Below are 13,069 nucleotides of genomic sequence, written 5' to 3' on the forward strand. Positions count from 1 at the left end.
TTAAAAACCCCTAATAAACCTTTAATTAGAGCAGTTTTAACAAGACAAGTGACAAATTACATTAAAACATCTGAAGCTTTAAAAAGCCTGGATTATTGTACACCTTCCCCTCTGGCTTGCAGGACAGGGACATTGGTCAAAACCATACAATGTATTGAGACTGCTGTAGAATAATATTACATTTTACAGTTATAAATGTACAGTGTTTACATAAGATACATCAGAGAAAAGAAAATAAAAACATCCAGAATGCAGATGCAAGTCAGGTGACACTTTGGAGACGTGCCACACCAATCCAACTTTACATTCACTCTCTTTACAAACTGCAGGGAAAATAAACAACCAAAAAAATAAAAGGTTCAACAGGCAATGCCAGGCTACAGACATGAAGGAAGATTACAACGATGTGTGCAAGTACAGCAAAAATAACTCCTGGCTTCAATTTTTAGTGTTTTTATATCTTACACAACACCAGCTCTGTTCAAAGTTAAAAATCCCCCTTTACCCCAAAAATAAAAAGCAGAAAGGGTGTAGGGGCACTAGTGTGGTAGCATGGTCAACTAATGAAGGGTTTGTATTAACTAAAACCATGTGTATACATTATTTTAGACACAAGGACTCAAACTTCATGTCATTACAACATAAAATATCGAAGGGAGATTAATAGAGGATAAATCTTTAAGCAATTAGACGTTTTGGACCGTTTAAAAATACGAATACATTCCCAACAAATGCAGTGCCAGTCAATAAAACAGCACAAAATTAAGGCACGATTAGGTTATTTGCTGCAGAGGAGTGCACCTGTTTTTTTACTGCACGTGCATCGCTTGTACATCCCGCTGCAATATTCCAACTGCACTGCATTTCCCACAAATACAAAGCTCTCACAGAGCAGAAATCATGGAGACTAAAGGGGCAGATTTACTAAAACTAACTTGGCTTCCTGCAGTTTAAGTCAATCTGGCCCTTGATGTTCACTAGGGGACAAAGCAATTTCTATTTCATAGAAAGGTATACAAATTTACTAGGAAAGATTCAGATCACCTCAGAATATGCAATTACGCTTTATTAACCTCAAATTAACACCCACCGCAATTTTTTACAACAGCTGGCATCTTTCTGTAGATCTGAAAAGATATGACTAACATGACAAGCTTGTGAATCTCTGTAACATATGAACAGAATGGGTATGGCTTCTCAGACCCATGAATGAGATGTAGTAAACCTGCCACAAGTGCAACCATGCACATGAGTACGAGTACATTGTCTGAATAGAACCTCTTATACATGGCCATTCTCACCAAAATGGGCAGTGTAGAGGTGGTATGAATGCCAACAGACAAAACCAGGTCAACTGCACCACCTGTTGACCAGACATAGCTTCAGACATACACTGATCACTTTGGCAGGCAGACAATGCTGGATGAGTAAACAAAGTCAATACCAAACTGCACCAATCATAATGAAAAAGCACATTTTATCATGAACAAAATAATATAATAATTATAATAATACATTAGAGTATACTGGAATACAATCAAGATGGGAAGATTGGGGTAGTCAGTAAACTAGAGAGGGAACCATTTTAGCTCTCCACACACCTTTCAAAAAAATAATAAAACACTGACTTTCTCTGAACTCAGAAATGAAACAATGTAGTTGGCAAGAAACGAATTAGAGCTTATGACAACTTGCAGTTTTATACAGCTGATTTCAGCCACCACCATTCAACAAAATATTTACAGCATCCCTTCCAGAGTGTGTGCATGCCATTGTTTCTGGACTAAAACTACAAAAAAAGAAAATGAAAAATAAGGAATACATCAGCTAAAACATCTTCTGGGAAATAAACATCCATTATATGATACAATTCAAAGCTTAAATATAGGGATACTTTAACCAGCACATGCAGCTACGTACGTATAGCCTGACAGAACTCCTTTCAACTATGGAGGGGAGTTAGCTGGAGAAAACTGGAGGGAGAAGAGCAGAACCAGCTCTATTGTTTTACTTTCTCAAATCTGGACCATGAACTTAATTTGAAGGTGTTTTTTTCCTTGTTTAATCCTTGAAGTCTGTAAACAAAACAAAAAAACAGGCATAGGAAAAAAAACATTATATATATTTAGTGTCCACTGCACTGAAGTTGAGGAAAAGGGATATGAACGACCAGCTCTTCTAAGAAAAGCTCTGATAATTCCACATATATCCACCACCAGTCTCGATCCAGTGAGCACACCCCCCTGCTCAGCATAAGCCAAAAGATGCAGTCAAGGAACTCTTTTAAACCGACCTGTGAGTGATGCTAGCAGGGTGTAGCACTGTGTCCTCCAGCCCACAAAGAGGAGAGACCTCTTGAGCATGATTCTTACTGGAGAGAGGAGAGGAAACAGGAAAGAAAAGTGTATCACGGAGTTGGTGGTGGAGGTTAGAGGGAGGGTTTGTGTGGCCCTCAGGAGAAGCCCAGGGAGCTGGATGTGCTGGAGCGCTGGTGTAGACGAGCCATAGTGTTCATACTTGAGCTGGAGGCCTTTAGAGGTGTGTTGCAACCCAGTGCCTGTGGGAAACGTTGGTGGTATCGGTCCAGACGCAGGTATTTTACTGTCACAAGTTTCCCTGGGAAAAAATGAGGGGAATCAAATATTCAATAAAGCCATAAAGCAGTTTGCAGATAAGCACAAGATCATTGTAATCTGTGGTGAGTGCTGTTTCACAAAATCCTTTCTACTGTAATTATTAAATCCATTTACCATCAAACCAAGAGCCATGAAGCGCTTTGAAAGCTTTCCCAGCATGCTCTGCTGAAAGGCACTTCACATAAACACAGCCCTATAGGGACAGAGAAGCACAGGATGAGACTTTTCATACTTATATTACAATAAAGTTAATGTTGATGTGATGATCTGCTTTGACATTACATTTTGATCTATTAGCAAACAGTACACTGAAAAGAACAGTGAATATTGAAAAATCACCTCTCTTGAGTTCTTGTCAACAGCAATATGGACAATTCCATCATTGTCGCTGCATTTCTCCAGAATGGCTTCATGAATGGCAAGATGCCAGTTTTCCCCCACTTCCCTGTTAAAAGCAGAAAAGTGATTAGAAAAAGTGGGTTTTCTGATTACAATACACTGTCCTAATTTTTCTGCCTAATCAAATGTTAATTTCCAAACAAAACTTGATCAGGACCACAATGTAAAGAGGGCCACAGGCATAGACTAGTGCTGATGTATGCTTCAAAACTTCAAACCAAAGTCAGTATATCAGAATTTTAGAATTATTATATAAGGCCATCTGGTACTTTTGACAGTGTTGACAGTCCTGCTGGAAAATGAAATCTGCATCTTCATTAATCTCGTCAGCAGAGGGAAGCAGGAAGTGCTCTAAAATGTCCTGGTAGATTCCAGCAGATTACATGATCCACTAAACCATTACTGACTGTAGAAACATCACAATAGACCTCAAGCAGCTTGGAATGTGTGCCTCCTCACCCTTCCACTAGACTCTGGAACCTTGATCTACAAATAAAATGCTTAATTTATTGACAGTTAGTGATGGTTGGTGAGCCATGTCATCTGCTGTTGTCGGTCCATTGTGTTCTATCAAGTTTAAAGTCAGCACAGCTGACTCAGGAATTTTTCATGCTTCAATATAATGACTTTGCACTTGAAAGAACACAATAGAGTAACAACAGCAGATGACATGTTTCATCAAACCATCACTAACCATAAATTATCCATTTAAACCATCAGAGATGTAGATTTAATATTTGACATCACCCAGTCATGAGCACATCAGCAACCCTTGAGTCTCTGTTTAAAAAAAAAAACACTCCACAACTAAGAGGTATGAGTGATTCCAAGCCATGCCCTGAATTAACACATCATGGTAAACTAACATACTGCAATCCCATGACTTTTGGCATCTCTATGCATTTTCAATCTTTATGAAGATACTTACATTACGGGGTCAAACATGTTCCGAATCTTTAGACATGGCGTCAAGCTGTTTGGTGGTGAATTCCTCCGATCTAGAGGGAATGCTAAAATATAAGACAAGACCCGCATGTTAAAAGATGAGGCCTTTCAATAACAAATACAAGAACTGTATTTGGCTGTGATGGCTTATGGTATGTCCCAGACAATCTTACCTTTGCCCTGCCACATTTTTGAGGGTATACTGCCCATCTTGTCACAGGACATGGAAGGCTGGAGCCACCTCCACACCAGAAAATCAGCTCCCCCAATTCTCTGCGTTTCTGTCCGGATGCGAGACTCGTTGGCAGAGAGGAAGGTCATAGATCTGTCCCATACTTTCTTCATCTTCCTCCTGATATTAACACACAAAAACCACCGAGACATTAGATTTCCAGCAAAACAATCTATGTTCATAGGTGACTTGGTGTTAACAAAAAAAATAGCATCTTTACCAGTAGCTCTTATTGTTTTCATACTATAACCAAAAAAACAATTTTCTTATTTTGATGAAGGCTTTGAAAAAAGTGGGGGGAGGGGGGGAAGGAAAATGCCTGTGGTAAAAATAATGTATTCAGACCTGTCCTGAGGCTGCACAAGGGAGTCCCGCACATGGACGATGGGCAGGTATGGCTGCAGGTCATTATTCTCCTGGCATGCTTCATTATGGCTCCTCAGCACATCTGCTCACAAAGAAACAGAGCTTTTAAACAGGCATAATTTGCCTCGAAACATTTTAACTTAAGGTAGATGAAGCAACCAAAAAAAAAAGTCTGTTAATGATCCCCGATCTAGGACCTGTCTTAATTAATAAGGTCAAATTAAACCTGCATTCACACTAGCAGGCGACAGAGTGACAAGCAACAAATCAGATAAGATTTTCTCTACCTAATGCAAATTATGACTCAGTGAAGCAATATTCTAAACCAATTGGTCCAAGGCATTCTTCTGACCAAGGTCCCCAGACTCTTTTCTCCAAGTTTGGTTCCTCCCTAACTTTTGTTCTAATACTAAACAATGTGAAAAAGAGGCTAATAGCCACTGCTTCTTTTTTGTTTAGTTTATATGAGGCATCTTTGCACAAACAGAGAGACAGTTTTAAAAATATAAAGCGTGGAAAAAATGTAGTAGACTTTGTTGGTATCTATAGAGGATTGTATGCTCAACAGGCTTAAGGTCTACAAGTGTGAACACAGGGTAACAAGAAAGAAATCTCATCTTACATCAGTACTTCTACTCTGAAAAGCTTCATGAACAAAATACAGGTGTCCATACCTATAATTCTCTCCACCATATCATACATCTGCCTGGTCTCTTCCTCCTCTCTTCTCCAGCGGTATTTCATGTAATACACCAAGCCCCAAAAACCACCAACGGCTGTTAGGATACAGAAAGAAAAGCAAAGATTGACCAATGAATGAAGTCATATAATACTGTTTTATATTAAGTTACCTCCTGTTCCACTAAGGGGCACCATCATGCAAACCCTTAATTTAATATTGGCAAAAGTGCTGTGAGACATACCAGCGAGGACGAGGACAACTCTGTAAATCACTGTGAAGAAGGCTCGTCGGAAACGGCAGACAAAAGACAAGCGTGGGTGGGTGGACTCCAGACGGGAGATATCAGACACTTCCTCCACTGCTTGCGCAGGGTCAGCTGCAATCAACCTGAAAGCCCAGCCACCATGAATGAATACAACAGGTTTTTACACAGCTGATCCACAGATGTTACTGTGCATTTGCATTTCATAACTGAATTTAAAATCTTCCAGAAATCTAAGAAACACACAAAATAAAACACAGACACAACTATTTCATGTGTTGTTTGTTACCTTATTCCAGCAGTTTCTCCAGATTTAATAACCCACTCAAGAGAAATGTGAATCCAATCTTCATAGTCCTTATTTCGGAGCTACAAGAAGACAATATAATATTTTTAAGCAACTCAATACATTCTTACAAACCCTGCAAAGCTACACAACACAGTAATTGAAGTAATTGAAGTAACTAAAGCAGACGTGAGTGAGGATATGTTTTAAATCAGAACAGACAGCTCACTTTCATACACTCAAATAATTTAAAAGCCACTTAGTAGGAAGGAAATGAGAAAACCATTACCAGAATGTTAAAACACAGTCCAACACATTACATATTCCAAACTAAACCTACCTTTAGATACTCAGCAGCCTCAGAGATGGAGACACTCCTGTTTAACGGCAGGTTTAGATCTCGGCAGTCATGTTCCCCTGAAATAAATGAAAAATGAAATATTTTAAGCGCAGCTTTGACACCTACCACGTTTTGTCCGGACCTTCTGACTTTTCAGTTTGGACCCGAACCAAAGCAGCAGGAGTAAAAGGGGCCAAAACCACAGACCAGACCAAAGGACAAGAGTTTGGTCCCACCAGTAGGTGGTCTAGGTTTGGTTCTACTAAACCACGGTCCGGAGTGAAAACACCCTAAGTGATGCTTATTAGTATTTGAAACTAGAATCAAAAGACTTATTTACACCTGGCATTGGGCTTTTTGAATCAGAATACTACCTGAAAAAAACAGAGTAGATTCAATTTTACATACAAAAAGCACACCAAAATGCACATCATTTATGTTTACTTCCTGTTTGCTATTTCGGACCACGCCATCAGTCACATGATTTGTAATTAGACTGAACAGGATGGAGAGAACTCAGAAGACCTTTGTGATGGAGTTACGGTGGTGTCTGCTCCGAAGCCATTACCCCATCTCTGATTAGTGGAGCCAAGAAGGAGAGATATGAGTGAGTTAAAAATGATTGTGAAGGGTGGAAGACAGTCATGAAGACGTGAAAAAGATTGTATTTAGAAAAATTGTATTTATAGGATGCAAGATTGGAAGGTGGGCTTAAAGCATGTTCTTTAATTTTCCCTCCTTCAAAGTTTTTGTTTGAAATGCTCTAGATGGTGAACATAACATGTTTAACAGTTTTAACACTGCCAAAAAAAACTCAATCAGAAAACAGAAGTCTATTTAGACTGCAAAAGATCAAACTCTTTAATATTGCTGGTAAATATGCATAAAAGTACAATAGGAGGGTGATGTCTAGCCCTTGCATACTAAGGCCTATAAAGTAATCCTCCAGCTATTTTTGAACTGTAGCTGACGTAGCATCACTGGGTAGCCAGAGCACTGGGGAAGAGGCACAGTGTCTCAGCTCAGCCTCTAGCAATACAAGCTAACGGACGCCTGTGCCGACCAACATCACATTAGAAGAGCGCCATCTTCCCACTCTGCCTGCTAATGGTAAAGCATCCTGAACTCAAACCGAAGATCCTTGAATATACCCAACTTTACATGCAGACAAGTAAATCCTGAACATGTCCCGATCACCAAAAAACAAAATGTTAATTCCAGGTGTAAACAGGCTCATATTTACAGTAACTCCCACAGGATGCATTTGAAATCTTAAATTACCTGCAATATCAGACAGATGATTGTGCAGGTGAAGCAACAGGCTGAGAATGAGGTCTCGCTCGCTGTTGGTCTAGAAGGAAAAAAACAAAGCACTGTTGTGTTAGATACCATATTTCTGGCGACTCAACCAGTTCTACCAGGATATTCTATTGTTACTAACTAAGTGAGCCCATTAGTCTGACATTATTAAGATGCTATACATACCAGCTTTCAATCAAAGCAAACCAAAAAAATTAATGTATCATATTTCTAGCAAACAAATTGTTTGTTTAGCACCTCAAAACACTGCAAAACATTTTTAGTTGTTCTAATGTAAATTCATTTTAAAATCTATTTTTTGAAGAGAAAAAAAAAGATTACAGATTTTTATAAAGATAACCAGCAAAGATTGCACAAAGACACTAGGTACTTACATATGCGTTGTCAAAATCTGCACCGAATGGGTGGGTCTTAACTGCAAAAGAAAAAAGAAAAAAAGAGCGGATGCTTTTACAGCAGTAATAGCTATAAGCTTTTTAAAGTCAGCTTAGCCTGGTGAGAGAATTACATTCCAAGCAAAGGCAGGACTGCATTTCCCAGTCATGTCTGTTGAGGGCAGACACATGCAGTGGCAGGGAGCATTTGAGTGTCTCACCCTTGTCCTACTGTCTGCTAGAGAACATAATTGGTTTCATTCCTCTCATCAGCCACGAAATAGTACAGACAGATCTCCCTGCAGACATGCTAGTTCTCTGAAAGACTGGGGATGGGGTCAAGACAAAAAACACAGGGCACTGAGTATTCTGTATAATAAATAGTAGGGGAAAGAGACAATTTGAGCTGAACAAAAGTTCAATTTGTGTGTTTCATTTGGTCCTTCTGAGACATTGTAACACTAGATAAAATTGTTCAAATGATAATTATTTATTTACACCTTTATCTGCAGTTTTAACTTTATGGAAACAACTTCAGTTTTTAAACCTTTTAAACACTTGCGTAAACATACAGACTGGCAGATAAATGTATAAAAGTCAATCAGAAATGGCTCCAATTCTCATATTGGTGCGTGCCTAAAACATCACATACACCCTGAAATCCACGAGTATCGAAATTGTATGGTAGTATCCACTAATGTCCTGCCTGAATGTATCAGAAAAGAAACTGGGAGTAAGAAAATAACAGGAGGACCCCTGCATCGCTACACAACCATTCCCAATAATACGCACACCATACAGCAAACATCTGATGTAAGTGGCACTGGACGCAGTCAGGCAGCCAGCCAGCAGTCAATCACTTTAGCTTTGGCCACAGACTTCTCAGGTCTCTTGAGAGACGAACAATTAGGCCGCTTTAGTTCGTCTGTGACCTAGATGTCTGCCACTCGCTCTTCACGCAAAGCTCCCTCCCCGAGAGCCTCCATGGGCACACCACACACTCAGGCTTTCGTAATACACCCACTGGCTCCTTCTGCCATAGCGGCACTAGACAGAAAAAACGTTAGGCCTACTACTACACCGTTAAACATCAAAACTACAACTGCTGCAGTGTCAAGCCTGCCTCCAGCTTATCACAATGGTGTGGGTACTGGTTCACATCCTTCCCTCATGTTTAGAAGACTAAACATACCTTAACCTAAATGTAAACTATATGGCCATTAGCTGTGAGGAATTTCCACATACTAGCAAGGCTAAAGACTGTTATTTTCCAGTCTAACTGCAGGCAGCAGCAGCAACTTCACAGAGGAACTTTTTTTTGTAGCTAACAGAACTGTCCTAAACTGAAGTTCACAGCACTTCCTCTGCTGAGAAAACCTAAAGCTGACCCAAGGAATGACTCAAGTATAAAGCTGGTATGCTCAGAGATCAAGCAGAGCTGATAACACACAATTATACTACACTGACTTACTGATTCATTCTACTTCTTTTGAACATTTCATTACTGCAGCACTGTGGTAGGTGAACACAGGGCACCTACAATGAGCGCGAGTCATACCACAAGGCAGATGGAGAGGTGGAACACACACATTCCACTGCCTTAAGGGGTGTTTCGCTCCTGTTCTGATGGTAATGCCACCCCTTCATGCAGGCCAAAGTGGCATATTCTGTTTCCTGTCTGAGGGTGCGAACAGCTCAGGGTGACAAGTGGTAACGTGTGTGTCTGACACGTCTGACTGGGATAGCAAACACAGTCATTTAAAGGCTTTCGAGGTCAGGTTCAGTCCTAGACAATTTCAGCAGTTTCATTTTTTTTCCATTGAAAGCTCTAAACAAAATGAGACATTCATTTAAACATCATACATGGGTCTTATGAGCACTGACCACATAACAGTCTTATGCATGAGAACACAAACACTGGTTAATCATTTTGACTAACAACTATGCTTATTTAAGCAGTCTAAAGAAAACTCAAGGAGCTAAACCAAGCATTAACAAACAAACATGTTTGAAGTAGAGTATCAGTGAATGCATCTCTGAAATAAAGCAATGAAAGTTACTTAAATCTTACTAGGGCTGCACAATACATTGTTTTGAGACAATCCCAATGTGCACATGTGTAATAGTCACATTGCATAATGTACAAAAGTCAAAAAAGGAACATAACCCACACGTCATATTATAACTTCCCTGATTCAAAAGGAAGTTCTAATGTACACTGCTCACACTTTATCACAAGCAGATTATTTCGATCCAATTTAATTTAATTTAAAGCAATTTTTGTTACACAGAGCGCATTAATAATATCAAGATCAGGTTGGACTGTTGACATTTTGTGACTACTGAAAAGATTTGGTGAAAAATATTAAAGCTTGCAAATTATCTCAGTTAACATAATCTTCTTAACTCAAAGCATGATGTTACTAAATTTTTTTGTGTAGCACCTTATAGTTGTCACTGATCATTCTTGCAATGGATTGACCTGCAATGTTGGTGTTCCAGTCCAGAAGTTGGGTTGCAATTAACTATTATTTTGGTAATTGGCTAAATTGTGGACTATTTTTTTCCTGATTAGTCAACAATTATTTCCATCCCTTTTAAAATGAAGTAAACTGTTAAACGTGTGTAAAGGTGCTCTTTAAATGCCCAGATTATGTTTAAATATTAAATATTCTGATATTTAATGAGTAAACATGCAATCTAATTGTAACTGTGTTTAGGCACTTTTTGGAGTGACAGATCATTATGAGTGTAAACTGTATGAGTGATTCCACTGCATTTCTGTCCCGCTTAGTTTGTGTAACGCAATTTTGATTATCGACATTGGCGATTTTACTGAATAATCGTAGCAGCCCTACAAAGAAGACTAGTACGTCAGATGCTAAATTAATTTCACCCACCAGTTCCATTCAGTTCAGCATAAGACTAAGATCTTCAATACGCATTGGCCTTAAACTGTGTCTGGGAAACATTCTCAGAAAAGAACTGTGAATGAATCTCAGTCACTACTACAACACATCTGTCTGCACATCAAACAAACTCACTGTTCTCAAACCAATTATCTAATCAGGATTTTTTTAATACTTACTGACGACCTCGTCTGTGGACCCAGTACCCCTCATTCTCAGGTACATGAGGCCAAGCAGCACGAAGAAGAGGCAGGCAGCGGTCAGGAGGAACATGGACAGGTAGTGTGCGCTGAAGCCGCCGGTGCCAGACGCCTCCTCCCTCCGGAACTGCTCCAGGAGCTCGTCCTCGGGGGCTGGCTGCTTGCGTTTGGTGGAAGCCTGCCCGTAGCTGTGGTTCGAGCCGGTGTGGTTCGAATGGTTGGGTCGATAAGTCGTTGACAGGCTGTTGTACGACGAGGAGAATCGAGGTCTGAGGCCGAGGCTAAACGAGGAGCTGCTGCTGCCTATGCTGGTGGTCGCGCCCTGCCCGCCGTCGACGTGGTTCCTGGGGCTGCTGCTGCTGCTGTCAATGTCCCCGCCATTCTCGCCCATGATGCCGGAGCTGAAGCGAGCGGGCCTCGTGTAAATGCGGTTCAGATCGAACTCATCGCGCTTTGCGTTGGATCTCCCGGATCCCGCGGACCTCCCGTCCTCCTCCTGGTCGTCTTCCTCATCCGGCTCCCTGCCTCTTCTTTTGGCCGGAGACGGGGAGGCTTTGGATACGCTTCTCCTGGGCAGCAGACGACGTTCGCGTTGGCGTTCACGGTCCTCCAACTCCTCCTCCTCCTCCTCTTCTTCTTCCTCCTCTTCGTCTGTGTCTGAGTAATCCCCCGCCAGCTTACTGCTGCTGCTTCCACTGAGCGCTGTGTAAGGCTGTGTCCTGCTCCCGTTCAGAGCCCGACTGCTCCTCTCGGTCTCCTTCTGCTTCTCCTCCAAGCTGTTCTCCTTCCCCAGCTGGGTGTAATCCTCATCCCACGCCAGGTTAGAGCGGGACTCCCCTAAGCTCGCCTTACCCCGGTCTGCCCACCACGCAGACGCCGCCACGAGGCTACTTTTCCGACCCTCCAGAACCCCGAGAGCCGACTTTCTGTGGGCGACTCCGGCGCCACTTTCCTGGGGAGGCCTCAGCGGCTGCAGCCCCAGCCCGGAGCCCCGCTCTCTCCTAGAGCCGCTGTGATTCAGGCCTGCTTTGTGCTGGGGAAGCTCCGCGTCCGACTCGTCCGAGCTAAAGCCCAAAACAAACTTTCCCGGCCGCTCCGACCGCTTCGCATTCAGCACCTGGCGGCCCCCAGCCGGCCTGGCGCGCACGGCCGCAGCTCCCGCCGCTGGGTGGCCGTTACCGCCGCCGCTGTTGTTGATGCTGCTGCTAAAGCTGCTGCTGCTACCGCCGCCACCGACACTGCTGCGCCCCTTACTGCCCCTAGACCGCTGCTGCTGTTGCTCCTCGCGTAGTTTCTTCAGCTTCTTCAAGTACACAGGCCGCGTGTTCTCGGTAACCGGGCCGGGAGTGAAGCCCAGCTGTTTTAACTCGGAGAAAAGCTCCTCGTCCGTTAGCTGCGCCGCCGCCATCTTCACACCAAACTCGCACAGGACGCGCTGCAGGAAGTGACGCAAGAGCAGCCAGTAAAGTCGGGCAGATGAAGTTCAGCAGCGGAATGATCAGCAGATTAACGTTTACATCACCACCACAGACTAAAATCACCACAAAACCCACTACAAAACACACAAATAAAGCCCTGTATTCAATAAAAAAATAATAAGAATATATACATATATTTTAGCCGTGTTATTTCACCAACTAGCACAGTTAAGATGCAAAAAATATGTATAATTTAAGTCATAGACTAAAATACCCTCACACAGAATAATTAGTTATGTAGTTTTTTTTTACACTATCGGACACACATTTAAGATCATCTTAATTTTTCCCTTTAATTTGCCATACAGCTCTGAAAAAACAACTACTAATAGAATAGGGTTTTAAGTGGATTAAGATTAAGTTTATTATATTTCCAGTGCTTTTATGTGTAAGTTATGTACAGAACATATGAAATGATCCATGTTAATAAAAAAATATTATGTCAAGGATTTTTAAACTAAATGTTATTGTTTATTTAAGTAATTTAGTTCAATATCTTAATTCATGGACCAATATTCCCTCACTTAGGATTTTGTACTGTTATTTTATACATTTTATTCTAAGATGATGACAAATTATTAATATTAATGACAATTAAACTTAGTTTTTTCATGAAATTAATTTATATTTTAATGAATGG

The 13,069-nt window shown here is 41.2% G+C and overlaps 1 protein-coding gene across 1 annotated transcript; it reads right to left on the reverse strand.

Annotated features, from left to right (window-relative positions):
• Positions 1-12,407, reverse strand: lemd3 (LEM domain containing 3). The gene is made up of 13 exons (XM_007259742.4): positions 10,931-12,407; positions 7,843-7,883; positions 7,430-7,499; positions 6,149-6,225; positions 5,812-5,891; positions 5,502-5,647; positions 5,253-5,354; positions 4,558-4,660; positions 4,154-4,332; positions 3,964-4,045; positions 2,976-3,081; positions 2,751-2,829; positions 1-2,616 (listed from the first exon to the last, which is right to left on the reverse strand). Exons 1-13 carry the CDS (start codon positions 12,357-12,359, stop codon positions 2,453-2,455), a joined length of 2,658 nt encoding a protein of 885 aa, XP_007259804.3. The 5' UTR covers positions 12,360-12,407; the 3' UTR covers positions 1-2,452.
• Positions 12,408-13,069: the final 662 nt, after the last annotated feature.

This window comes from Astyanax mexicanus, chromosome 2 (assembly GCF_023375975.1).
Source record: "Astyanax mexicanus isolate ESR-SI-001 chromosome 2, AstMex3_surface, whole genome shotgun sequence".
In the NCBI taxonomy this organism is placed as follows: domain Eukaryota; kingdom Metazoa; phylum Chordata; class Actinopteri; order Characiformes; family Acestrorhamphidae; genus Astyanax; species Astyanax mexicanus.

Excerpts from the sequence above, each read along its gene's own strand:
- lemd3 (XM_007259742.4), bottom strand. The coding sequence starts at position 12,359 with ATGGCGGCGGCGCAGCTAACGGACGAGGAGCTTTTCTCCGAGTTAAAA. Across the intron at positions 7,884-10,930 it reads GTCCACAGACGAGGTCGTCA|TTAAGACCCACCCATTCGGT; the intron begins GTAAGTATTAAA and ends TTTCTTTTGCAG. Across the intron at positions 5,648-5,811 it reads GGAGAAACTGCTGGAATAAG|GTTGATTGCAGCTGACCCTG; the intron begins GTAACAAACAAC and ends CTGGGCTTTCAG.